This window comes from Schistocerca serialis, chromosome 4 (genome assembly GCF_023864345.2).
Source record: "Schistocerca serialis cubense isolate TAMUIC-IGC-003099 chromosome 4, iqSchSeri2.2, whole genome shotgun sequence".
Classification (NCBI taxonomy): Eukaryota; Metazoa; Arthropoda; class Insecta; order Orthoptera; family Acrididae; genus Schistocerca; species Schistocerca serialis.
Window position 1 is genome coordinate 247,518,856 of NC_064641.1, and position 26,939 is coordinate 247,545,794.

The 26,939-nt window shown below is 38.0% G+C and overlaps 1 protein-coding gene across 13 annotated transcripts in view; it reads left to right on the plus strand.

Moving 5' to 3' along the window:
* LOC126473647 (liprin-beta-1) overlaps positions 1-26,939 on the plus strand; it is a 955,354-nt gene that overhangs the window by 889,467 nt on the left and 38,948 nt on the right. For 12 of the 13 annotated variants that reach the window (XM_050100860.1, XM_050100862.1, XM_050100857.1 and 9 more), the window contains 2 exons: positions 1,150-1,272; positions 25,914-25,982. In XM_050100860.1, coding sequence (XP_049956817.1) covers positions 1,150-1,272; positions 25,914-25,982 — 192 coding nt within the window. The remainder of the gene's footprint in view (positions 1-1,149; positions 1,273-25,913; positions 25,983-26,939) is intronic. The other variant, XM_050100852.1, reaches the window with a different exon arrangement.

Below are 26,939 nucleotides of genomic sequence, written 5' to 3' on the forward strand. Positions count from 1 at the left end.
AATATGGATGCAAATTATCCCACAAAAGTTTACTGCCAAAGTTTCAAAACTCAGTATAATGTGAGGAATACATTCTACAGCCCCCTACACATCACTACTGCCAGAGCTGTAAAGACAAGATTGTAGTAATTACAGACATGATGCTCTGGGAGGTACCCTTATTGGTGCATTTCAGTTGGTTGCAGAGTACTGATGGAGATGTAAGTGTAGAATCTAACCATTTCACTGATATTTCTTACTCCATCAAAGGCATAATCACACGTGAAAGCAGCTACATCATATATCAACTTTTCCACAATCACTGTGCATTATTTCACATGGGTAACAGCACTAATCGATTGTCCACTTGCACGAACGTGCGGTGTGACGGTTGATATAAGGCCAGCTGAACAACCTTATTTTAGAGGATGCTCCCCAACACAATGTAATTGACTTCAACGACTTCTTCATAACTCAGGCCATTTGTATTTTCCCCACCAACACAAATGATTCCAAGTTACACATGTGGGAACTCTCCGTGTAAAGTGTACTGCATTAAAGTAAACCTTCACCTCCTCCCCCATCCCTTCCTGGTCTCAATGTGTGTACTCACAATCTCCCATTTACTTTCTCTCCTGTTGGTCACCCACACCACTCAACTTACTCCAGGCACTCACTTCGCCATTTTTCTTTTTTATTTTACTCAATAAAGCTCTTTACCCGGGATGGTTTTTTGAATGGATGCAGTCGATTGCTTTCCCTATTCTTACCCAATCTGAGTTTGTGCCCTGTCTCCAATGACCTCATTGTCGACAGCCCGTTAAACCTTAATCTTCCTTCCTTACTTGCAGCCTTTCTCCATCTCCTATGCCGTCTCCTACTCTGTACCCTTCCCCAAGTACTACCCATTTTTCTTCTCTGCGTTCCTGCCAGCATGCCTATCTGTCAGCTTGCTCTTGCAAGCTGTAGCATTCTCCTTCTGTCAGACAGCAGCATTACCAAAAGCTAAGTATTTTCCACAATTTCTATGTGCATATCCGATGTTCAGCATCTCATCTATTGGGACAGTTGTGGCCTGTTTTCTTATTTATATTACATTACACTTAATAATGACAATTTGTGTTTGATGGGATGTTTGATTTCATCACATGATATTGTTGTGTATTTCAGCTTGCCAAGAAAAGCCAATTCACTCTGAAACGCAAGAAGTCAAAATCAGAACTTGACTTTGGAGATTTGGTGTGCCCAATGGATTCTGCCAAGCAAGGTGAAGCATCCCATGGTGATGGAGCTGTAAGTTTTCTAACAATACTAACAGTTACTAACTTTTCTTTTTGGATAAATGTTTCTAATTTAAATGACAGTTATGTTTTTGTTAGGTTTATGCAGAAGAGCTTCTCTTGAATGAGGACAACTCAATACAAAGTCAATTATGTTGTAAAAAATCTAAAAATATGAAGAATTTAATTAGTGTTACTTCAGTGGCAAAATAATAAAATATAGAAATTGTTGTAATGTTATCAGTTCCATAGCAAATTACTAATTTTGGTGAAAAAATTCATGGGGCTACTCGTTGATGGTTCTGTTGGCTTAAGGGGTCCATGAAATTATTCTGCTCATTTTTTAAATTTAAATTTTTTATATTATGTCTGAAAGTTGCTAAATATGTGGATAGTTGGGCAGTGTTAAGGTTCATCATTGTGAACCCACTTATGTCTACTGTATTCATGCCTAGGTCATTCTCTACAATTTTTATCCTCCACACTTCCCTCCATTACCGAATGGACTTTTCCTTGATACCTCAGGATGGGTCCTATTAACTGGTACTTTCTATTCATCACATTGTGTCATAAATTACTTTCTTTTTCAGTTGAGTACCTTCTTATTTGTTATTCTCTCTAGCAATCTAATCTTCTGTAGTAATACATTGGAAAATCTTCTATTCTTGTATGAATGACTTATTGTTCTCATTTCTGTTCTATACTAGTTACATTCCAGACAGATACCTTCAGAAAATATTTTTGAAACTTAAATTTGTATCAAGTGTTAACAAAGTCCTCTTTTTTGGATATGCTGTTCTTGCCATAGCCACTCTGCATTTTATATCCACTCTACTTCAGCCATAACCAGTTACTTTGCTGCCCAAACAGCAAAATTCATCTATTACTACGAGGGCTATCCACAAAGTACATTACATTTTGGAATTAAAAATAAATAAAGTATTGGAATTTTTTTTTAATTATATACAGATGAAAGCCACACTTCAATACTACTATTCTACATAGTTGCCATTTAAATTAAGGCACTTATCGTAGCGATGGACAAGCTTGGAAATTCCTTCGTCGTAAAATTCGGCCGCCTGCACCTTCAACCATGTGGTTACTTCTTCTTGAAGCTGCGCGTCGTCATCAAAACGCTGCATAGCCAACCACTTCTTCATTGCTGGGAATAAGTGGAAGTCGCTCGGTGCCAGGTCGGGACTGTACGGCGGATGAGGAAACAACTCCCACTTAAAAGATTCGAGAACTTCACAAGTGGCATTTGCCGTGTTGGCCCGGGTGTTGTTGTGAATCAGCAAGATCTTTGAGCCCAACTTTCCCCTGCACTTTTTTTGTTTTGCTCTTCTGAGGTTGTGCAGAGTTTGGCAATGGAGAGTTTATTGTAGTGCCTCTTTCCAGGAAATCCACAAAAATCGTATTTTTGCTGGGTTACTGATTAACCACGTGGTTGAAGGCGCAGGCGGCCGAATTGTACGACGAAGGAATTTCCAAGCTCGTCCATCGCTATGATAAGTGCCTTAATTTAAATGGCAACTATGTAGAAAAGTAGTATTTAAGTGTGGCTTTCATCTGTATATAATAAAAAAAATTCCAATACTTTATTTATTTTTAATTCCAAAACGTAATGTACTTTGTGGATAGCCCTCATATTAATGTCTCATTTCCTAATTGAATTCCCTCAACATTACATGATTTAACGTGGCACCATTCCTTTACCCATGTTATACTTTTGTTGATTTTCATCATATAATCTCTTTTCAACATTCTATACATTCTGTTCAACTGCTCTTGTAAGTCCTACACTGTCTCTGACAGAATTACAACATATTTAAGGTCAGAGTCCACATCTGCCACTGGAAATGTCTTACAGTTTAAAATCTGGTTTCAAATTCTCTGTCTTACATTATGTAATCAATCTGAAACTTTACTGTGTCTGCAGGGCTTTTACATGTTTATAACCTCCTCTTGTCATTCTGAAACCAAGTGCAAAATTCTGACTGGCAACTCCCTCTTTCATTCTTTTCCCACAGTTCAGGTTCTCCTATTTCCTTTCCTTCTATTCCTTTCCCTGCTACTGAATTTCAGTCATCCATCACATTTACATTTTCATCTGCTTTTAAGTGTCTGAATAATTTTCCTTACCCTATCATACATTCTTCATCATTTGCAGAGCTAGCTGGTATATAGACTTTCACTCTTGTGATGGTTGTTGGCTTCTTGTTTACCTTGTGTACAATAATGTGTTCACCATACTGTTCATGCTGCATTCCCATTTTCTTATTCACTGTTAGGCCTACTCCTCTGTTGTCCCTATATGATTTTGTATTGATAGCCTGTTCTGGACTGACCAGAACTATTCTTGCTACTACTGTACTTCATTAATTCCCATTATATGTAACTTCAAACCTGCCCAGCTCCCTTTTTAAAATTTTCTAACCTACCCACCTGATTAAGGGGTCTAACATCCCACTCTCTGACCCATAGAATACCAGTTTGTGTTTCCTGATGAAGGCATTCTTCAGAGTAGTCCCTGCTCAGATACTCAAATGGGAGACTATTTTATCTGAGGAATATCTTACCCAAGAGGATGCCATTGTCATTAAACTACACAGTAGAGATGTATGTTGTCAGGGAATACACTGTCTGACGCAGAAAAGGAACAGAGAAAATGATATGACATTTCACAGATTGAGACTGTATCAGATGTTATTTCAGTGATAACAAAATAGAATCAAAGTTATAATGACATTGGCAGTATGACACCTGTTATCAGTATGACACTGCAGGCACTCTGACCGGGATGCATAAACTGTTCTGTTGGAAAGTGTTGTAAAGTCATTGTATCCTCTCCTGAGTCAAGTTGACTCACAAACTATTGTTACAGGTCCTTGATATCTCAGATACTGGCACTGGGATAGAGTTGTCTGAGATGTTTTCACATATGTTCTATCTGTGGCAGATTTGGGGATCTTGTTGGCCACGGGAGTACCCCAACATTGCAAAGACAGTACAAAAACACACGTGCCACATGTGGAGAAGCACTGTCCTGTTGAAGACAAGTGCCATGATAATTTGCATGAGAGGTAGGGTGACTGTGATGTGTACTGCTCTGCTATCAAGAGTAACATCAATCACTACCAGCTGTGATCTGAAGTCACCATGACACCAGAAGAAACACCATTGTGCCTCTCCAAATTATTGGAAGAGTGGAACCTATCCACTACACTCACAGACAATGGTCATCTGGGGCAGTGCATAACCATGATTAATCGCTGAACACAGTGTGTTGAAACTGATCAGCCGTCCGGCGTAACTCCAAATGCAGCTGTTTGAGTTTTGGTCTTAATGGCAGCCTACAAACAGGATGGTTATTCCCTAGTTTAGCTGCTGCTGGTCTCTGACCAATGCTGCTGAATGACACAGAATGTTGCAGGTAGATGGTAGGCAGATGGTAGGTCTCAGATGGTAGGCAGAGATCTGAAGAGGTGACAGTGTGTTTGATTCACAGTACGGCAATCCTCCCTTATGGTTGTCAGACGTGGGCAACCGGAATCTTGACGATGAGTATGCTTGTCCTCATGGTCTCGTGCAGTCCAGCATCGGGTTACTGTCGCATCCAAATGTTCCATAAATCTGGATATTGTGTGATTCGGCCAGCCAGTCAAGTGGAGATCCACAATGAGGCCTCTTTCAAACTCATTCATGTGCTGATTATGCTGTCTCATGTGAGTACGCAACATCTCCATGTCCGTCACAGTGATCATTCAATGTGTGATGCTGTCCTCACTCCGTATATACCTACCAGCCCTGGTAATAGCATGAAACACGAACAGCACTAATGCACTCTGAGGGGCCATTCTACCTGTACAGAGAATTGCAACTCTATAATATTTACATATCCACCAATGGTGTGTGCATGTATGAAGTTACATTGACTTCTGTCCATGTTATCTGAGTACTTCATTTTTGTCAGACAGTGTATTTCTACTGTAGTTTTCCCATGCTTTCAGGCATTCACACTACCAACATAGCAAGTCAGAAAAGCATCAAGGCTTGAATGTTAATATTATACACGAGGAAGAAGTAGTCTCTTCAAAGTGTTTATATCTAAAAGATCTCAGTGGGGAGGAGGTTAAAAATAAAAACAAGGAGGAGGGGGGATAAAACATGAAAATGAAGGAGGGGAACAACTTGGTAGTTACTTTCTCCGAGCGGGTACCATAGTTGTACAAAGTTTCTAAAATGTGACATTTCTGTCATCAACTAGAGTATTATTGTTTATTTTCCACTATAGCCCAGTTTTGGCTACTGTGATATTTTCAGAGAAGAGGTTGTTGTTACCTACAGTATTGACAGACACCAACAAAATTACAAGAGATGACTGTTCAACAGTACACTGAATATTTACTTCATGTGTCTGAGAACAAGGCACCAAACTGCCCAACCACCAGCATGTGGTGGCAAACAATTGACTAGTGTATTGGTAAATCTTCAACTCGTGTAATTTTCTCATTTTTTGTCAGTATTTATGTAACTATGGCCTGTTCTTTGTAGCTAACTCTTGAAAATGATACAATAACCAAAACTGGCTTTTAGTGGAAAATAAATGATAATTACAATTGATGGTGAAAATGTTGTCAGTTCAGTTTCCTACTTACTCATACTGTTCATGATGAGAATTAAGTATCTGTCTCAGATTATTTGAAGACCTGTCTAAAAACTGCAGACCTTTCCTTGCTCTCTTTTCAAGTGAGTATAATCATATTCCAGGTAGTCCACTCAGTATAATTACTCTCTTTGTGAACTTGTAAGAATTACAAAACATGGATTTATTTCAATCTGAAGTAGGATCATACTGTTTGTTGGCTAAATAAAGACTGAATTCCATTGTTTAATTTTATAAAAATTGATTTCTCTTTAGGGCTGTACTGTTCAGTATTCCACTTTTGAGAAAGATGTAATTTTATGGGTAATTGATGGTACTTTATAATTTACCCAATTCTTTTATATATGAATCTTCATCTATACTCCATAAACAACCTCATGATCTGTGGTGGAGAGTACTTTGTGTACCAGTTACACTTTCCCCTGCTCTGGGAAGAAAGAGTGCTAGTAAACCTTCATGAGGGGCTGAATCTCTGTGATTTTATCTTCACGGTAGTTTCACAAGATACATGTAGGAAGAAGCAATATATTGTTTGACTCTTCCAGGAACACACACACACACACACACACACACACACACGGAACTTTGAACAGTAAACTACACTGTGATGCAGTACACCTCTCTTGCAGTGCTTGGCACTGGAGTTTGCTGAGCATATCCATGACATTTTCATGCTTACTGTAATAAAACATGCTGCTATTCTTTGATTCATTTCTGTCTCCTCTATCAGTCCTGTCTGGTACAGATCCAAGCAGTATTCAAGAATTGGTCAAATGAGTGTTCTGTAAGCTATCTCCATTGCTGATGGAATACATTTCCTAAGCATTCTTCCAGTGAATGTAAGTCTGGCATTTGCGTTACCTGCAATTATTGTATGTGGTCTTTCCACTTAAGATCCTAGGCATTTTATGGAAGTAACAGTTTCCAGTGAAAGATATGCAGTTGTGTTGTTATACAGTAATGAATCTGTCAATGAATACGGGATACATTACATTTGTTTATGTTGAGAGTCAGTTGCCACTCCCTTCACCAAGCATTGATTCTATGCATGTCTCATTTCATTTCAATCTTGTGGCATTGCAACTTCTCTCTATACAGCAGCACCATCTGTGAAAAGCCTCATGAGACTTCAGGCATTATACATTAGGTCATTTATATGTTGTTGTTGTTGTTGTTGTTGTTGTTGTTGTTGTTGTGGTGGTCTTCAGTCCTGAGACTGGTTTGATGCAGCTCTCCATGCTACTCTATCATGTGCAAGCTTCTTCATCTCCCAGTACCTACTGCAACCTACATCCTTCTGAATCTGCTTAGTGTATTCATCTCTTGGTCTCCCTCTACGATTTTTACCCTCCACGCTGCCCTCCAGTGCTAAATTGGTGATCCCTTGATGCCTCAGAACATGTCCTACCAACCGGTTCCTTCTTCTTGTCAAGTTGTGCCACAAACTCCTCTTCTCCCCAATTCTATTCAGTACCTCCTCATTAGTTATGTGATCTACCCATCTAATCGTCAGCATTCTTCTGTAGCACCACATTTCGAAAGCTTCTTTCGCTTCCATACATGGCTACACTCCATACAAATACTTTCAGAAACGACTTCCTGACACTTAAATCTGTACTCGATGTTAACAAATTTCTCTTCTTCAGAAATGCTTTCCTTGCCATTGACAGTCTACATTTTGTATCCTCTCTACTTCGACCATCATCAGTTATTTTGCTCCCCAAATAGCAAAACTCCTTTACTACTTTAAGTGTCTCATTTCCTAGTCTAATTCCCCTCAGCATCACCCAATTTAATTCGACTACATTCTATTATCCTCGTTTTGCTTTTGTTGATGTTCATCTTGTATCCTCCTTTCAAGACACTGTCCATTCCGTTAAACTGCTCTTCCAAGTCCTCTGCTGTCTCGGACAGAATTACAATGTCATCGGCAAACCTCAAAGTTTTTATTTCTATTCCATGCATTTTAATACCTACTCGGAATTTTTCTTATGTTTCCTTTACTGCTTGCTCCATACACAGACTGAATAACATCGGGGAGAGGCTACAACCCTGTCTCACTCCCTTCCCAATCACTGCTTCCCTTTCATGCCCCTCCACCCTTACAACTGCCATCTGGTTTCTGTACAAATTGTAAATAGCCTTTTGCTCCCTGTATTTTACCCCTGCCACCTTTAGAATTTGAAAGACAGTATTCCAGTCAACATTGTCAAAAGCTTTCTCTATGTCTACAAATGCTACAAACATAGGTTTGCCTTTCCTTAATCTTTCTTCTAAGATAAGTCGTATGTTCAGTATTGCCTCACAGGTTCCAATATTTCTACGGAATCCAAACTGATCTTCTCCGAGGTCGGCTTCTACCCGTTTTTCCATTCGTCTGTAAAGAATTCGCGTTAGTATTTTGCGGCTGTGACTTATTAAACTGATAGTTCGGTAATTTTCACATCTGTCAACACCTGCTTTCTTTGGGATTGGAATTATTATATGCTTCTTGAAGTCTGAGGGTATTTTTCCTGTCTCGTACATCTTGCTCACCAGAAGGTAGAGTTATGTCAGGACTGGCTCTCCCAAGGCCGTCAGTAGTTCTAATGGAATGTTGTCTACTCCTGGGACCTTGTTTCGCTCTGATCTTTCAGTGCTCTGTCAAACTCTTTAACGCAGTATCATATCTTCCATTTCATCTTCAATTACATTCTCTTCCATTTCAATAATATTGTTCTCGAGTACATCGCCTTTCTATAGACCCCCTATATACTCCTTCCACCTTTCTGCTTTCCCTTCTTTGCTTAGATCTGGGTTTCCATCTGAGCTCTTGATATTCATACAAGTGGTTCTCTTTTCTCCAAAGGTCTCTTTAAATTTTTCTGTAGGCAGTATCTATCTTACACCCTAGTGAGATAGGCCTCTACATCCTTACATTTGTCCTCTAGCCATCCCTGCTTAGCCATTTTGCACTTCCTGTCGATCTCATTTTTGAGACGTTTGTATTCCTGTTTGCCTGCTTCATTTACTGCATTTTTATATTTTCTCCTTTCATCAATTAAATTCAATATTTCTTCTGTTACCCAAGGATTTCTACTAGCCCTCGTCTTTTTACCTACTTGATCCTCTGCTGCCTTCACTACTTCATCCCTCAGAGCTACCCATTATTCTTCTACTGTATTTCTTTTCCCCATTCCTGCAGTTGTTCCCTTATGCTCACCCTGAAACTCTGTTCACCCTCTGGTTTAGTCAGTTTATCCGGGTCCCATCTCCTTAAATTTCCACCTTTTTCCAGTTTCTTCAGTTTTAATCTACAGTTCAGAACCAATAGATTGTGGTCAGAGGCCACATCTGCCCCTGGAAATGTCTTACAATTTAAAACCTGGTTCCTAAATCTCTGTCTTACCATTATATAATCTATCTGATACCTTCTAGTATATCCAGGATTCATCCATGTATACAATTTTCTTTTATGATTCTTGAACCAAGTGTTAACTATGATTAAGTTATGCTCTGTGCAAAATTCTACCAGACGGCTTTCTCTTTCATTTCTTACCCCCAATCCATATTCACCTACTATGTTTCCTTCTTTCCCTTTTCCTACTCTCGAATTCCAGTCACCATGACTATTAAATTTTCATCTCTCTTCACTATCTGAATAATTTCTTTTATCTCATCATACATTTAATCAATTTCTTCATCATCTGCAGAGCTAGTTGGCATATAAACTTGTAATATTGTTGTAGGCATGGACTTTGTGTCTATCTAGGCCACAATAATGTGTTCACTATTCTGTTTGTAGTAGCTTACCTGCACTCCTATTTTTTTTTATTCATTGTTAAACCTACTCCTGCATTACCCCTATTTGATTTTGTATTTATAACCCTGTAATCACCTGACCAAAAGTCTTGTTCCTCCTGCTACCGAACTTCACTAATTCCCACTATATCTAACTTTAACCTATCCATTTCCCTTTTTAAATTTTCTAACCTACCTGCCCGATTAAGGGATCTGACATTCTACGCTCCAATCCGTAGAACGCCAGTTTTCTTTCTCCTGATAACCACATCCTCTTGATTAGTCCCCGTCCGGAGATCTGAATGGGATATTTTACGCAAGAGGATGTCATCATCATTTAACCATAGAGTAAAGCTGCATTCCCTCGGGAAAAATTACGGCTGTAGTTTCCCCTTGCTTTCAGCCGTTCATAGTACCAGCACAGCAAGGCCGTTTTGGTTAGTGTTACAAGGCCAGATCAGTCAATTATCCAGACTGTTGCCCCTGCAACTACTGAAAAGGCAGCTGCCCCTCTTCAGGAAACAGACGTTTGTCTGGCCTCTCAACAGATACCCCTCCGTTGTGGTTGCACCTACGGTACGGCTATCTGTATCGCTGAGGCACGCAAGCCTCACCACCAACGACAAGGTCCATTGTTTCATTGGGGGGGAATATACATTGTAAAAAGTAATGGTGATGTAACACTCAATTGTGGTACACCTGAAGTTACTTTTGCATCTGAAGATTTCTGTCCATTCAGAATGACATGTTGTGTTACATTTGCTAGGAACTCTTCATTGCAGTTTAATATTCTGGACACTCGTATTTTGTTGATTAGTTGGCAGTACATAATGTACTGAATGCCTTCTGGAAGTTGAGAAACACTGCATCTATCTGTACGGCTGTACCTACTACTTTGTAGGTGTCGTGAATGAGCAAAGTGAGCTGGGTAGTCGTTTTTGAAACCGACGTTGGTTGCCACAGATGGAATTTTTGGTCTCCAGAAATGTCATAATACACAAGCATAAAAATGTTTCAAAATTCTTTTACTGACTGACGTCAGAGATATTGGCCTACAGTTGTGTGTGTCTGTTCAATGACCCTTCTCGAAAATGGCAGTGACCTGTGCCTTTTTTTTTTTTTCAATCAGGAGGAACACTTCATTCCTCCAGTAACCTGTGGTACACTGCTATTAAAAGAGGAGTAAGTTCTTTCATATACTTGATGTAGAATTGAATTGGTATCCTGTCAGGTCCAGTGGCCATTCCTTGGTTGAGTGATTTCAGATTTATAATCTGCCTGATAGCTAACATTTTTAACATAATTTCTCAGCAAAGAAAGTTCTGTGTGGTCTCGGATAGTTAACGCTGTAGGTGATCATTTGCATTTCCATCTAAGCAAAAGTTTATTCCACTTAAAAGAATTCTTTCTGTCTAATGTCTGTGCTGTCTTGAAATTAATGGAGAAGTTTTATATTATTTCAAGTCCAGTTTTTTTTTTTTTTTTTTTTTTTTGTCAAGCCTTCTTTCGTGTTCTTCAGTTGCTGGTATTTTCTGTTTTCTGGGCATAGTGTTCCTTCATCCAACTTACTTGTAATTGACAGTGGTGATCAATAGACAAACAGTTGTAAGTGCTCGTTAGTTAGTTTTTTCAGATGGTTCAGGAGTACTTTCATTTACAAATGTCAGCATAGATCCTGGTACCAAGAAGATGGTATTCATTCTTCTGGGAGTACATTCACATTGGTGTTGCAGGTAAGGTTGTTCAAATGTTGTCACACTAAAAACATGGTGATTGGAAAAATGCTTCTTGTTAAAAGATGGTTGTTTTCATAGTTTGTACCTTTAACAGTGAAGCTTCAAACCTACTGTCATTGTTATAAATAAATAAACCTATTTATCTCTCACAGAAAAATTATTATTGAGTTTGTTTCTGGTAGTTTATAAACTAACGTTCTCATGTTATATAACATAAAATACCATATGTAAGTGTGAGGCTCTTTGTTATTTAACAAATAGATAAGTGAAACCAGTGCGAGGCTCTTTGTTATTTAACAAATAGATAAGTGAAACCAATGAATAGGAACTGTATCAGAGAAACTGTACCATTCTCTTGTGTGTGCAGGTGAAACATAAGCACAAATTTATGACCACATGAATCCTGTTATTGGGAGGTCTGTTTTAGAGACAAATAATTTAAGAAAAGTTTCACAAAAACCACAACATATTTATTGCACTAACCACCTGTCAGTTAGTATCCTATTTACAAAGTCAAGAATTCCATTGTTCATCAACACTCCACAGACAATGTTTCTCCTTAGCAAGACTGTAAGGGTACTAGGGAATTGAAAATTTACTTGCCAAGACACATTGGGAGAATGTAAATTTGGTAGATACATGGAAGATGATATGTACGAGCATGAATGGTGTCAACAACAAAACTGGATGCAAAGAAGGAGAGTTGTAAGGGGAAATTGTAATGTGGGCCCTGATTCACTTTCTGACACATTATCATTAGAATTTGACAGAAGAAAGTCATTTACGCCATGTCTCCGAAAATTATGTAAGGTTTTAATCCATAGCTGAAAGAAACAGAACTAGAGTATGTCTGAAATACATAGGAATTTAAAACTTCAGTTTTAAAAAGGCAGAATGAATTTTTCACTCTGCAATGGAGTGTGTGCTAATATGACACTTCCTAGCAGATTAAAACTATATGCCAGACCGAGATTTGAACTCGGGGATAAAACAGCAATTCAGGTCAACAGATTTTCAAAATGCTCATTATCTTTTCTGGACAAAATTAGTGACGGTAGTGAAGGAGATTATTAACAGTGGAACACCAGCCAGGACAATATGCTGCATGCATTTATGAAAAAAAGGTGGATTAGAAATATCCTTGACACTTCCGCTGAGCGGAAGGATGCTTCAGTAACCTTTACGTACCCACAGGGCCCAGAAAATTCACTGTTTTTCCCATCAAGTGGTGACATGTCCTGTGTTTTGTAACAGCTCATTATTGCAGTTATTCCAGCACCAACAGTGATACTGTCTGGTCAGAAGTTTATGTTAATGAAACCTGTAAAAAATTCAAGTGTCTGAAGGTAAACATAAGCTTAGGATCCTAAAAGAGACCTCTTTTAGCTTTGTCCTCTGCCACTTAAAAGAAATATATAATCAGGCTTGACATCCTGTGTAAAGAAGCCCTTATCAGGCTTGTGAACCTGTGGTAAAGAAACCCACCGGTGGTTGCTGTTGCGCTGTTATCAGGCATGGCTCCTATGGTGATGGAGGTGCTAGTTTTTTCACTTTAAAAGAAACCAGTAGTGATTGAGCTATAGCGACACATTTACAATTTTTCGTCAGCTCACATAAATCGCAAACCGTGCAAACACAAAATATGCTATACTTTAAACTGGAAGTAAGTAGCTCAGCAATGCACAGTAGAAAGATGTACTCAAAAATCTCTGTAATATGAATCCTTTCCAAAAATGTGAGGCTGGTTGCTATGAACTTCCCCCAAAAACTTACATTATGTGACAGTGGTGTACAACTTGAAGGCAGTTTATGTGTGTTGCACCAGTTATGCAGCAATTTTACTGTGCACAATGATGTCCAGTGTCTTAGTAATGTACAGTTAAATTCTGAAATTTATAACCAATTTAGATCTGAAAGCAGAAGTTAGCAGAAAAACTGGCTGAAATGTTTCATGATGAGTCATGACAAAAGAAATCCCATTTTTTTAAGTTCCTCGAGTTGTTCTGTCTTTCCTAGTCATCAGTACTTTATTACCTTCCCCAGAGAGTACATCCAATTTCATTTTTGTACCAGCAGAATATGGGCATTTTTTAAATGCACCTTTACCTTGTCATCATTTTTAGGGCCTTATATGCTTGCATTGTGAAACCAAGTCTAGTTTTTTGTGTTTTTCTGCAATGCCATTTGTAAAGAAGCAGTGTTCTCGACCCAAAAATAAATATAAATATCTGAAGATGGGATGCCCAGGCATTTTGAAATGTCATTATGGAAAAATAAACACCTATAAAAGCAATTGGCTTATTTAAACTGGTTGTCACTTGACAGGTAGCAGGTTGCGTGGCTCTTACCACTAATAAACCAATGGGGAGCCTGGCACTTCTTCTGTGCTGCCTAAGGCATTGTGCCAGCCAGTCCTTAGTGAGCCGTTGGAGTGAGAGATTTGGGTGACTTTCAGCTTCACATACCTTGTGGGGCAGACCAAGATTGCACACTCATAGGAAACTTTCACACAGGCAGTGAAGGAAAATGACATTGTTCCCTGGTTAGAGAAACTTGAGATACAATTTGACAGTAACTTGACAAGGGAAGAATTATTATAATTGCCTCCCTCAAATTGCCCCCTCTATGCAATAAAACATACTTGGGTTCAGTTTATTATCAAATTGCCACAGAAAATAGAAACTTTACATTGATTGAAGTTGATAGCTTTTGAAGGAGGCAGTTGAAAAAGTGAAACCACAAGACTGGCAAAAGGTAGTGGATTATGTGAAGGGAGTGATACAGGAAGCATGGAACAACTGAAGGTACGTTACAACAGCGTATCGAAGACTTGACTGTCACTACGATCAGCGACACCGAGAGTTCCACAGACTCTGTCCCTGACTCTGAATTGAGCAGTGTCTTCCAACTGTGTTATTAGTGTGTGGTGTATAATGTACTTTAATGAACACCTTACTTCTATTAAATCTTGTGTAAATTTGTGACTTTATTTCAATCAGTTTGTCTTTCCTGCTGTGAGACTATGGGATACTGTCCAGTCATCTCCCGTCACTCCTTGTGGTAAGCTAGATTGCGTTTTAAATATGTTTCATTTTGTGCTGACACCAAGATTTTATTTCATACGTGAAATAGTTTCCGAGATATGCAATGATAAAGAAGGAAACTTCTCCGGGTGTGAATATTTCTCTTGTTTTAATATTCAATGTAACAGAGAGTCTAATTAAAACTAAGATTTTTGACATGCTTATAGATATCGCTGAGAGCGATACTATATGTAAATTTCAGAATTTTTACATTATTTTTGTAGGAGATATAGACTCTAAGCTTCATTCTTGTTGTGAGTTAAATACTGTCACAATTGCATAAAAAAAAACATTTTCAGAAGCGTATTTATAAGAAGCGCAATGCAGTACAAAAATTTTAAAAGATCCACTGTTGAGTGAGATATTTTTCTATGTTGTTGTTGTTGTTGTTGTTGTTGCTGTGGTGGTGGTGGTCATCAGCCCAGAGACTGGTTTGATGCAGCTCTCAATGCCCGTGCGAACTTCATCTCCAAGCAACAACTGCAACCTACGTCCTTCTGAATCTGCTTAGTGTATTCATCTCTTGGTCTCCCTTTACCATTTTTTCCCTCCATGCTGCCCTTCAATACTAAATTGGTGATCACTTGATGCCTCAGAACGTGTCCTACCAACTGATCACTTCTTCTACTCAAGTTGTGCCACAAATTCCTCTTCTCCCCAATTCTGTTGGGTACCTTCTCATTAGTTAAGTGATCTACCCCTCTAGTCTTCAACATTCGTCTCTAGCACCACATTCCGAAAGCTTCTGTTCTCTTCTTGTCTAAACTATTTATCGTCCATGTTTCACTTCCATACATCGCTACACTCCATACTAATACTTTCAGAAAGGACTTGCTGACACTTAAATCTATACTCGATGTTAACAAATTTCTCTTCTTCAGAAACGCTTTCCTTTCCATTGCCAATCTACATTTTATATTCTCTCTACTTCGACCATCATCAGTTATTTTGCTTCCCAGAGAGCAAAATTCATTTACTACTTTGTCTCATTTCCTAATCTAATTCTCTCAGCATCACCTGATCTAATTTGACTACATTCCATTATCCTCCTTTTGCTTTTGTTGATGTTCATCTTATATCCTCCTTTCAAGACACTGTCCATTCTGTTCAGCTGCTCTTCCAGGGTCTTTGCTCTCTCCAACAGAATTACAATGTCATCGGTGAACCTCCAAGTCTTTATTTCTTGTCCATGGATTTTAATTCCTACTCCAAATATTTCTTTTGTTTCCTTCACTGCTTGCTCAATATACAGATTGAATAACGAGGATAGGCTACAACCCAGTCTCACTCCCTTCTCAACCACTGCTTCCCTTTAATACCACTCGACTCATATAACTGCCATCTGGTTTCTGTACAAATTGTAAGTAGCCTTTTGCTTTCTGTATTTTACCCCTGCCACCTTCGAAATTTGAAAGAGAGTATTCCAGTCAACATTGTCAAAAGCATTCTCTAAGTACGCAAATGATAGAAATGTAGGTTTGCCTTTCCTTATTCTAAGTTCTAAGACAATTCGTAGGGTCAGTATTGCCTCACGTGTTCCAACATTTGTATGCAATCCAAACTGATACTCCCCAAGGTCGGCTTCTATCAGTTTTTCCATTTATCTGTAAAGTAATCATATTAGTATTTTGCAGCTGTGACTTATTAAACTGATAGTTCAGTAATTTTCACACCTGTCAACATCTGCTTTCTCTAGGATTGGAATTATTATATTTTTCTTGAAGTCTGAGGGTATTTCAAATGTCTCATCCATCTTGCTCACCAGATTCTAAGAGTTTTGTTAGGGCTGTCTCTCCCAAGGCTATCAGTAGTTCTAATGGAATGTTGTCTACTCCCAGGGTGAAACTTCATGGCAGATTAAAACTGTATGCCCGACCAAGACTCGAACGCGGGACCTTTGCCTTTCGCGGGCAAGTGCTCTACTATCTGAGCTACCGAAGCATGACTCGCGCCCGGTACTCACAGCTTTACTTCTGCCAGTATCTCGTCGCCTACCTTCCAAACTTTACAGAAGCTCTCCTGCGAACCTTGCAGAACAAGCACTCCTGAAAGAAAGGATACTGCGGAGACATGGCTTAGCCACAGCCTGGGGGATGTTTCCAGAATGAGATTTTCACTCTGCAGCGGAGTGTGCGCTGATATGAAACTTCCTGGCAGATTAAAACTGTGTGCCCGATCGAGACTCGAACTTGGGACCTTTGCCTTTCGCGGGCAAGTGCTCTACCATCTGAACTACCGAAGCACGACTTACGCCCGGTACTCGCAGCTTTACTTCTGCCAGTATCTCGTCTCCTACCTTCCAAACTTAAAACCTCCCGAGTTCGAATCTCGATCGGGCACACAGTTTTAATCTGCCAGGAAGTTTTATATCAGCGCACACTCCGCTGCAGAGTGAAAATCTCATTCTGGAAACATCCCCCAGGCTGTGGCTAAGTCATGTCTCCGCAGTATCCTTTCTTTCAGTAGTGCTAGTTCTGCAAGGTTTGCAGGAGAGCTTCTGTAAAGTTTGGAAGGTAGGAGACGAGATACTGGCAGAAGTAAAGCTGTCAGTACCAGGCGTGAGTCGTGCTTCGGTAGCTCAGATGGTAGAGCACTTGCCCGCGAAAGGCAAAGGTCCCAAGTTCGAGTCTCTTTCAGGGTCTTTCAGTACTGTGTCAAATTCTTCACGCAGTATCGTATCTCCAATTTCATCTTCATCTTCATCTTCATCTACATCCTCTTCCATTTCCGTAATAATGACCTCAAGTACATCGCCCTTGTATAGACCCTCTGGAAACTCCTTCCACGTTTCTGCTTTCCCTTCTTGGCTTGGAACTGGTTTTCTATCTGAGTTCTTGATATACATACAGGTTGTTCTCTCTTCTCCAAAGGTCTCATTAATTTTCCTGTAGGCAGTATCTATGTTACTGCTAGTGATATATGCCTCCTCATCCATACAATTGTCCTCCAGCCATCCCTGTTTAGCCATTTTGCACTTCCTGTTGGGGGATTGTATGCCTTTCTGCCTGCTTCATGTACTGCATTTTTATGTTTTTTCCTTTCGTCAATTAAATGCAGTGTCTCTTTTGTTACCCAAGGATTACTATTGGCCTCGTCTTTTTACCTACTTGATCCTCTGCTGCCTTCACTATTTCATCTCTCAAAGCTACCCATTCTTCTTCTTCTGTATTTATTTCTCTTGTTCCTGTCAATTGTTCCTTAATGCTCTCTCTGAAACTCTCTATAACCTGTGGTTCTTTCAGTTTATCCTGGTCCCATCTCCTTAAATTCCCACCTTTTTGCAGTTTATTCAGCTTTAGTCTACAGTTCATAACCAATAGATTGTGGTCAGAGTCCACATCTGCCCCTGGAAATGTCTTACAATTTAAAACCTGGTTCGTAAATGTCTGTCTTACCATTATATAATCTATTTGAAACCTTCCAGCATCTCCAAGCTTCTTCCACATATACAACCTTCTTTCATGATTCTTAAACCAAGTGCTAGTTATGATTAAGTTATTCTCTGTGCAAAATTCTACCAGGCGGCTTACTCTTTCATTACTACCCCATTCAATATTCACCTACTACTTTTCCTTCTCTTCCTTTTCATACTGTTGAATTCCAGTCCCCCATAACCATTAAATTTTCATCTCCCTTCACTATCTGAATATTTTATTTTATCTCATAATACATTTCTTCAATGTGTTCATTACTGGCAGAGCTAGTTGGCATATATACTTGTACTACTGTGGTAGGCTTGGGCTTAATGTCTATCTTGGCTACAATAATGCATTCACTACGCTTACCCACACTCCTATCTTTTTTATTTATTATTAATCCTACTCCTGTATCACCCCAATTTGATTCTGTATTTATAACCCAGTATTCATCTGACCAGAAGTCTTGTTCTTCCTGCCACCAAACTTCACTAATTCCCACTATATTTAACTTTAACTTGATGATAAATAGTTTGGACAAGAAGAGAATAGAAGCTTTCGAAATGTGGTGCTACAGAAGAATGCTGAAGATTAGATGGGTAGATCACATAACTAATGAGGAGGCATTGAACAGAATTGGGGAGGAGTTTGTGGCACAACTTGACAAGAAGGAGGGACTGGTTGGTTGGACATGTTCTGAGGCATCAAGGGATCATAAATTTAGCATTGGAAGGCAGCGTGGAGGGTAAAAGTCGTAGAGGGAGACCGAGAGATGAATACACTAAGCAGATTTAGAAGGATGTAGGTTGCAGTAAGTACAGGGGGTGAAGAAGCTTGCACAGGATAGAGTAGCATGGAGAGCTGCATCAAACCAGTCTCAGGACTGAAGACCACTACAACAACAACCTACCTACATGATTAAGGGATCTGACATTCAACGCTCCAATCTGTAAAACACCAGTTTTATTTCTCCTGATAACGATGTCCTCCTGAGTAGTCCCCACCTGGAGATCCAGATGGAGGACTATTTTACCTCCAGAATATTTTACCCAAGAGGGCGCCTTCATCATTTAACCATACAGTGAAGCTGCATGCCTTTGGGAAAAATTTCGGCTGTAGTTTCCCCATGCTTTCAGCCGTTTGCAGTTCCAGCACAGCAAGGCTGTTTCGGTTAATGTTACAAAGCCAGATTAGTCAATCATCCAGACTGTTGCCCCTGCAACCACTGAAAAGACGCTTGCCCCTCTTCATGAACCACATGTCTGTCTGGCTTCTCAACGGAAACCCTTCGTTGTGGTTGCACCTACAGTATGGCTATCTGCATCGCTGAGGCACGCAAGCCTCCCTACCAACAGCAAAGTCCATGGTTCATGGGAGGGATATTTTACTAATCAATGAAAAATGTGTAGCTGTGAGAGCAGTGCTTTTGAGATATGATGTGATATGTTTGAAGCTATTTATGAACAGGGAAATTTAGTCTGTTTCAAAAAAAAACTACTGTAATTCTTTCCCTAATTAAAGTTAAGAACAAATTTTTGATATGTTGAGAGACACTTCAGTGATCTAAATTGTAAGTGAATTTGTGATTTTTCCCTTGAGTTTTGTGGAAGATAGAGACTTTTAAGTGATCTTCTGTCGCCATGGAGAGTGATGCACTTCATTATAAATTTCCCTCAGTTTTAACAGTTGGAGCGTTCTAATATATTCACAATAGACAAGAATTATTTACTAATGTTAATATGAAAATTTTTGAAAATATGTCACAGGTGGAGCATAATGCCGGATTGAAACCGGTCGTAGACTGTCCATTGCCCACCCGAGATTTACTATATCAGTGCTCAGATCCTTGTATCAAATTTATGTAGCCTTTCTTCTAATCTCATGCCGCTTGTGAGATTCAGGTATCTAATGGCCATCTCCAGTTCCCTTTTACCATCAGGTCCACTAACAAGCATCAATATATTTATTCAGTAGGTAGTTACTAACATTTCAGCATAAAAATTCTGTCACATAGAGCAAAGGGTACAGGCGTGCTCTGTCTTCACTATTTTATATTGTCAGGTGTCATTTCTGCAGTAGCATTTATACAAGCAATATTGGTTCTATACCATCTTTGGTTACTTTATTATTCTGCTTCCACACATTGGTGACAACGTTGGTGCTGAAGTGACCAGTAGTTAAGACACAGCATCCATACGTTGGAGCCAACCTTTAGTTGAATTCATGTAGAGTCAACATAAGCGTGTGTAACAAACAGATTATGGCCGGTGAATTTGTGGTTTTGAACAAGAATAATTATGTTCCATCATTGGAAAACAAAAAATGAAAATATGAAAAAGAAAATGGTGTGGGCAATGACTATAACACATACATACAAATACTCCAGTGTCATTGTCAGACAATCTGTTGTGCACGACATTCAGAATAAAATGACATGGTTTGGAAAATTCAGTTTAGGATCAGTCTTCACGTGGTTTAATACATCGTTTGCTATACATAAGATATCTTCAAAGCAGAAAAATTCCAAAATGAGTTAGGGATATGTGCAGCTCACAAGTTTCAGAGAACAGCATTAAGATAAAAACATTCCAAAAAAGTTTATAGAAGTAGTATAAAGCATATGATTAAAGTTCTGTTCGAATTCGAATAAACTGTGTGTTATGTGAATTGTATATGGAAATTCTGACTCGTAGATCAGATAGATTATGACCTAACCCAACCAGCCAGTTGAATATACAATGTAGTTTATGGGTGATTGAAACCCAACCAGCCAGTTGAATATACAATGTAGTTTTATGGGTGATTGAAATTAATGCTTAAGACACTACCTAGCTAAACTAGCTTTCTCTTGAATTAATTTATCATCTGTTCATTATATAGATCAAAACTTTGCAAAATTACAACAGTACTCATGTACAAAAGAATACCTATATTGTATTTCGTAGAGAAATTTGCATTTTTTACTTTGCGTACTAAAGGCTCATACTATAATTTGAAGTTATAATTTAAAGCAAATAACTATCTGCTCATACAAAGTTACAGGCCTTTCTGTCCATAATTCATATTTTCTAATGTGAAAACATATTTCATTGAAATTTCTAGACATCAACAAAAACAGTTATTAGAGGTTCATCTATTGCAACTGTTTTAAAAACCGAATCACTTACTTAATAATATTCATAGAAAAAAATACATAATTCACCATATATTCCATCGAGTAGCTAAATTTCAGTCACAGCAAAAACTAACTACTTTATGCTCCTGACCTTTCGGAAATATTAACGCCTAATGGAAGTCATAGTGAGTATCCTCCATTATCACAAAATTCTCGGAACATATTAAGGCGTAAGGGATATGGCAAGAACTTGGATGAAACAAGCTTTATTGAAAAGTAAACAAATACATCAGTGTACACAAAACACACCACAGTTGCAGAACATATTGTAAACATATACACCAATAATCAAATCTTTTCTTGGATAAGTTCATGTTTTTTATACCCTGAACCGGTATGATTCTGAAAAGAGATCCAGCAGTTGTGTATTTGGTTGCCATGCATCTGAGGTGACTTGCGATTTTTGCACGTCCTCATAGTAGGACTCCACAAATGTATTTCTTTCTGGTAAAAGTTCCAAAAACTCAAGAACTTTCATGTTACTGCACTGATCCTGAAACAGTGTGTTTTCAGATATCTCATCTGGAAGTACAACTGAAAAGCGGAAACCGTAACAAACAACTTTGGTGCCAGTGTGTGGTCGGTGTATTGGTAATTGGCCCAATGCTCTTTGATGTTTGGTCGAAAGACAGACAAGCAACAGGGCAGCACCAATACTGTGGCCAATGTTGGTTCCAATGCCATTTCATTAATCCACACATTGGACCAACACTGTTGGCACCAACATTGGTCCCACTGTGTGAACCTGGCCTCACAGTTGCAAAAGACAGTATTTAAACTATGCTACTTGTTCACCATTTGTGTATCGGCAATGGGAATGCTTTTAAGTGCACTATGAGCTTGTGTGCAGCTTAATATCTGTAGCCATTCATGATCGTTTGAACAGAATAAACCCAAATGTTTCCTCAAAAGTTCAATATTGTATGGACTACACTAGAATCAGATAGGAAGCCAAGGTTATGACTTCTTTCAGCCACAGCATGTAATTAGATTCACACTACTAAAAATCCCTTCACATAACCCTAACTTTTTGCCATACCTCTTAAATGTATGATATACTCCCTTATTCTGTAGCTGTTACTTTGAATAATACTAACATTCATATAAGCTGCTAGATTACAAATCCAAAGATCTCGGTTTCAATCCCTGGTCGCATCAGTGTTTTTGTCTTTCATTTATCAATTCTTTTATTACTGGCAATGTTTGTTAACATGAAAAATGCTAAGCTAAGCTGTGGTTTGGAGTCCACATTGAATTGTTGATCCCCCTGGCTGACTAGGTAAGTTAATTCAAAGGTCAAAAGAAGGCAGCAGCATACCAATTCTATAGGGCCATGCCTAATAAAACCAACTTTTGGATTGATGAAAGCCTTACCAACCCAACTCTTACCCTATGAATAGCCTGATTGATCTTCCGCATTCATAATACCGTGACACGTACCTCCAGCCCACCCCTGGTAAAATGTGCATAATCAATTTGAGGACAGCCTGTAGTAGCAATCAATAAATTTACCAACAACATACTTTCATGTTTTGCCAATTGCTTTACATTCACATGACTGTTCTAATCCACAAACAACTCAAGGGTGACCCTTTACACTGACCCAGTGGTCTATTTCCAAGCATGCCATGAAACTTAGCTGTTAGGGACCATTGTACTACTTCATTACTTTCACCATTTGGACTGTCTTCAATAACAGTGCTTCCAACAACTTTCCCAAATTGACTAGATCTCAATTTTCACTAATTCCTTTCCCTTGTTTACTCCATTCTCATTGGCCACTTCCTTAAGTCCCGTTTTCCACTTTCATTCTATATTATTATCTCCTCTGTATCATTAGTGCATGTTATCTTTTTTTTTTCCTAGTATGTGACTTTTTTTTATATATTAATGCAGCATGTATCTCCAAATTTCCACCACCTATCCCCTCGCAAACATCCTTTATTTATCTGTCTTATGCTGTGTATCATTTAGTTTATTTGCACCCTGATATTTAGAGTTAAGCTTTCTGTCTATCTGTTACTAACAGCTCATCATTACTGATACTCATGGAATCTGAATCACAGGTCTAGTTCTTGCTATTGATAAGTAGAAATTACTCTTCTGCTGCATGTTTCCCCATTCAGAAATGCTGTATGTTTTCATTTTTAACAGTTGATGGCAGAGAGATATGGAACCAACTTGGCATTTGCCTAAACAAGTGTGGAAAACTTCTATAAATTGTAAACAGATTGAACTGTGGATCAGACAAGTAATCATTATTTTGAAGAGTAGATTTGATTCAAGTCTGACTCACCTTTCTGTCTTGAAGTCCAGCTTGGTTTTGGCTTTACAAACTGGTTGTTATTGTAACATTTCTACGTGGAGTATTTTGCACAGAACTGACCTCGATCTGTTGCAACAATGTACCACTGTACGTTGAGATGCAAGCAGCGCCAATAATATTGTCACATAATTTGTGTTGTCTCTGTTTTTATTATTATTATTATTATTATTATTATTATTATTATTATTTTATATCAGGGTCTTTCTGTCTGAGACCAACCATTACAGTGTAATGGTGGAACTAGACTGCTTAGCCCTAACTGTATTATGATTGGTGGGAGATTTTTTGGATGACATAGTGGCATCCCCACATGCACTACCACTCAGTACTATGAAGCACTCTGGCGTCTTGTGTTCAGAAGTAATAGACTGTATTTCTACAGAGGCAATCCATCAGCTGTTACGAAGTTCCTCAACAGAGTCAGAAGTACAGTGCATGCAGACTAGCCACATAATATAGTAATAATAATAATAATAATAATAATAATAATAATAATAGTGATGATGATGATGATGATGATGATGATGATGATGATGATGATGATAACAACAACAACTACTTAAAAGCAAGATGGCCTACTTCAGTTAAAAAGGACTTGAGAGTCAGAGTATCTTTTATTAAAAAATGCCATTTTATGATTCATTATAGTATTATGCATATAATACATAAGCAGGAAATGCTTATGCATGCTGTTGCATGACTTCATTCATATTTTCAGAATTTTTCACTCTCTAATTGTTCTGCTGAACAGCAATAATATATGCATTGCGTAATACACGAGTGGGTAGTCGAGCAGACAGCTGTTTCCTTTTCATTCCTTACTCTTCTTTTCATCTTTAACATCTTGCTTTAATTTCTTTCTTCTACCTTGTACTGTGGTGTAGTTATTATAATTTATAAGAACTGAACAGCAGGTCATGGTGATGACCCTTTATTGCCTTTTCAGTTTAGAATTTTCAACTAGTGATAAGTTGCTTGCATAAGAGTGCCGTAAAATGTTTTATCTTCAGTGAGTGTGCTTATCATGATTGTTGGAAGAGAATAGTTATTTCTGAAGTATACAAAGGCTACAAACATACAAGTAGAAGATGCAAAATGTACTAATTCTACATTATTATTATACACTATAGATACAATAATTCTCAAGAAACAGTAATTTTGCAGATACTTTTTAAAAGTACATTAATTCATGGAAACCTATTGACCCTAGTAATCAATGAAATGTATTGCAACTGGAGGTGCTGTTTCATTACTATGTTGTTATTACTGCTGCAGTTGCCGGATGTCCTTGTATCTTATGATAAGCATGGTAAAAAATTTATCAATTATTATCCTTTGTTGAGAAAAGATTTTGCCTATAATTAATATCTGACATAAGGGAAATAGAAGTGAAAAAAAAAACAGCGGTATATACAAATTACTGTGGATATAAAAAAATTATCACAAAAAAAATTGATGTATTATATGTAATCAGGCAATCCTTCAAACAAGTAAATTGTGAATATTGGTCTGTATAAATTTAAGAAAGTCTTGGGATAATTTATTTATAGATTACAGGAAATGTGGTAGTAATTTGTCTCATGACAGTAATTTGTCTTGTCTTTGATACCCTGAGCTTTAAAATAAAGAAGTAGGTATGATGTCTTCACTGTTATTTTTTTTTGTGATAACTTTGCATCCTTTTGGGAGGTTTGGTGTAACAGAAACTAATGATTAATTGGTGTGATTTATTTGTAATTACCTGTTAAATAATTGTTATTTTTACTCCTGCAAATTCTGCTATAACCATGCCATATATTCGTCATATGAGAATGAAATGTTATATTTGCTAATTAGCAAATGCTGTAATACATGCTTGGACATGAAATTAGGCATTATCTTTTGTACAAACACCAAGGTTTCACAGTTTCATAACAATAATTTAAATCTATTACATTGTGTAGAATTTTAACATGGGGTTATGTGCTTATTCTAAGAATTGCAAAGTAACTGTGTATTAGTATCAGAATACTGATAACCATAATTTTGTAACTTCGTGGCAGATCGAAACTGTTTGCTGGATCAAGACTTGAGCTTGGGATCTTTGCCTTAATATTTCATTTGTTTTTCCTGCAGTAAATATAAGGGATTTTTGTAGGTACTAACTAGCATTTTTAATATGAGCCTTACTGAGACTGTGTTGCAAGATTAGACATAATTCAGAATAATGTCTTTCTTTAAGTCTGTCAGGTTTAAAACAGACCCAGGAATATTATGCCTGCAAGGAAATTCTCTGCAATCTTTAGATCATTTCCTACTATAAAGAAATGTATCAATTGTATTTTATTTATTATTTTATGAGAAATGCAGACCATTGCATTTTCTTCTACCCAAATATTTGAAGAGGGGGGGGGGGTTTAATTCTTTAAGCAAAATATATGCATAAGATTGTATATCTTGTCTCTCTTACTGACTTCCATTTCATTTTGGCAGATGAAAATGAACGCACAACAAAAGGCCGGGGTTGTCTCTCAGGTCACTGATGCTCAAGGCACAGTTCTGGTAAGTTTACAAAATTAACTGGAGAGTTTTTCAATTATTTTGTATTAATTTAGTTTTCATGTATTTTCTTTGGTGTGTTTTACTAATATTGGAGATAACAAGATTCACCCACCAGTTTAACAAACAAACATCTTTTGGATGTATGATTTACATGAGGTATGTCATTGTTCTAAGAGCTGTATAAACAATCATGATTCTCGCAGTTATGTAACTCTGATACTCCTTAGTCTTTTCCTGTTTGAAGAAACCTGAATGAATGTATGTCTGTGTGTGTGTGTGTGTGTGTGTGTGTGTGTGTGTGTGTGTGTGTGTGTGTGTCTGTCTGTCTTTCAATCTCCATGTAACTATTAGATCCAATGTCTGTAGAGTATTCTGTCAAGTGGTCAAATTTTAGAAATAGTCCTCACTCGACCACCTCACACTTTGTTCAGATTTGGTTTGCAGGTTTGCTAAATGATCAAATGAAAATTTGTAGAGTTCTAGCTTCCAAATTTTAATATTTTATGTCTATGGATCTCATTCAGTGAGGGATGTGCAGATGTTGCAGTGATGCTTTGAAAATTTTAACCATGTTTGAAGTACTGTAAGTCAGTGGGTAATTGCTATAAAGCTGGAAAACTTGGGAAGGTAGATGAACAGTTGGCATTGTGCAGATTGTGTACATTTTATGAAATTTGGCTCACTATTTTTGCTCCTCGTGCCAATCAAAATTGTCAATAAATTTTGTCATGAGAAAATTTCTCCCAAGTTGAAGGAAATTGATCTCTTCATGTAATTGGTTTAAACCTCTCCTTTTCTGACCTTATTACAAGTAGCTTGTTTATAAGATCTAAGTTTTATCAATTTTTGGTTCATAGTTTTTGAGCCGAAGTAAGTGATTTTAAAAACCCTTTTATCTCAGATGAGATACCTGACCCATACTTGCTATAACTACTGTTTGAAAGGGCACCCTTTTCT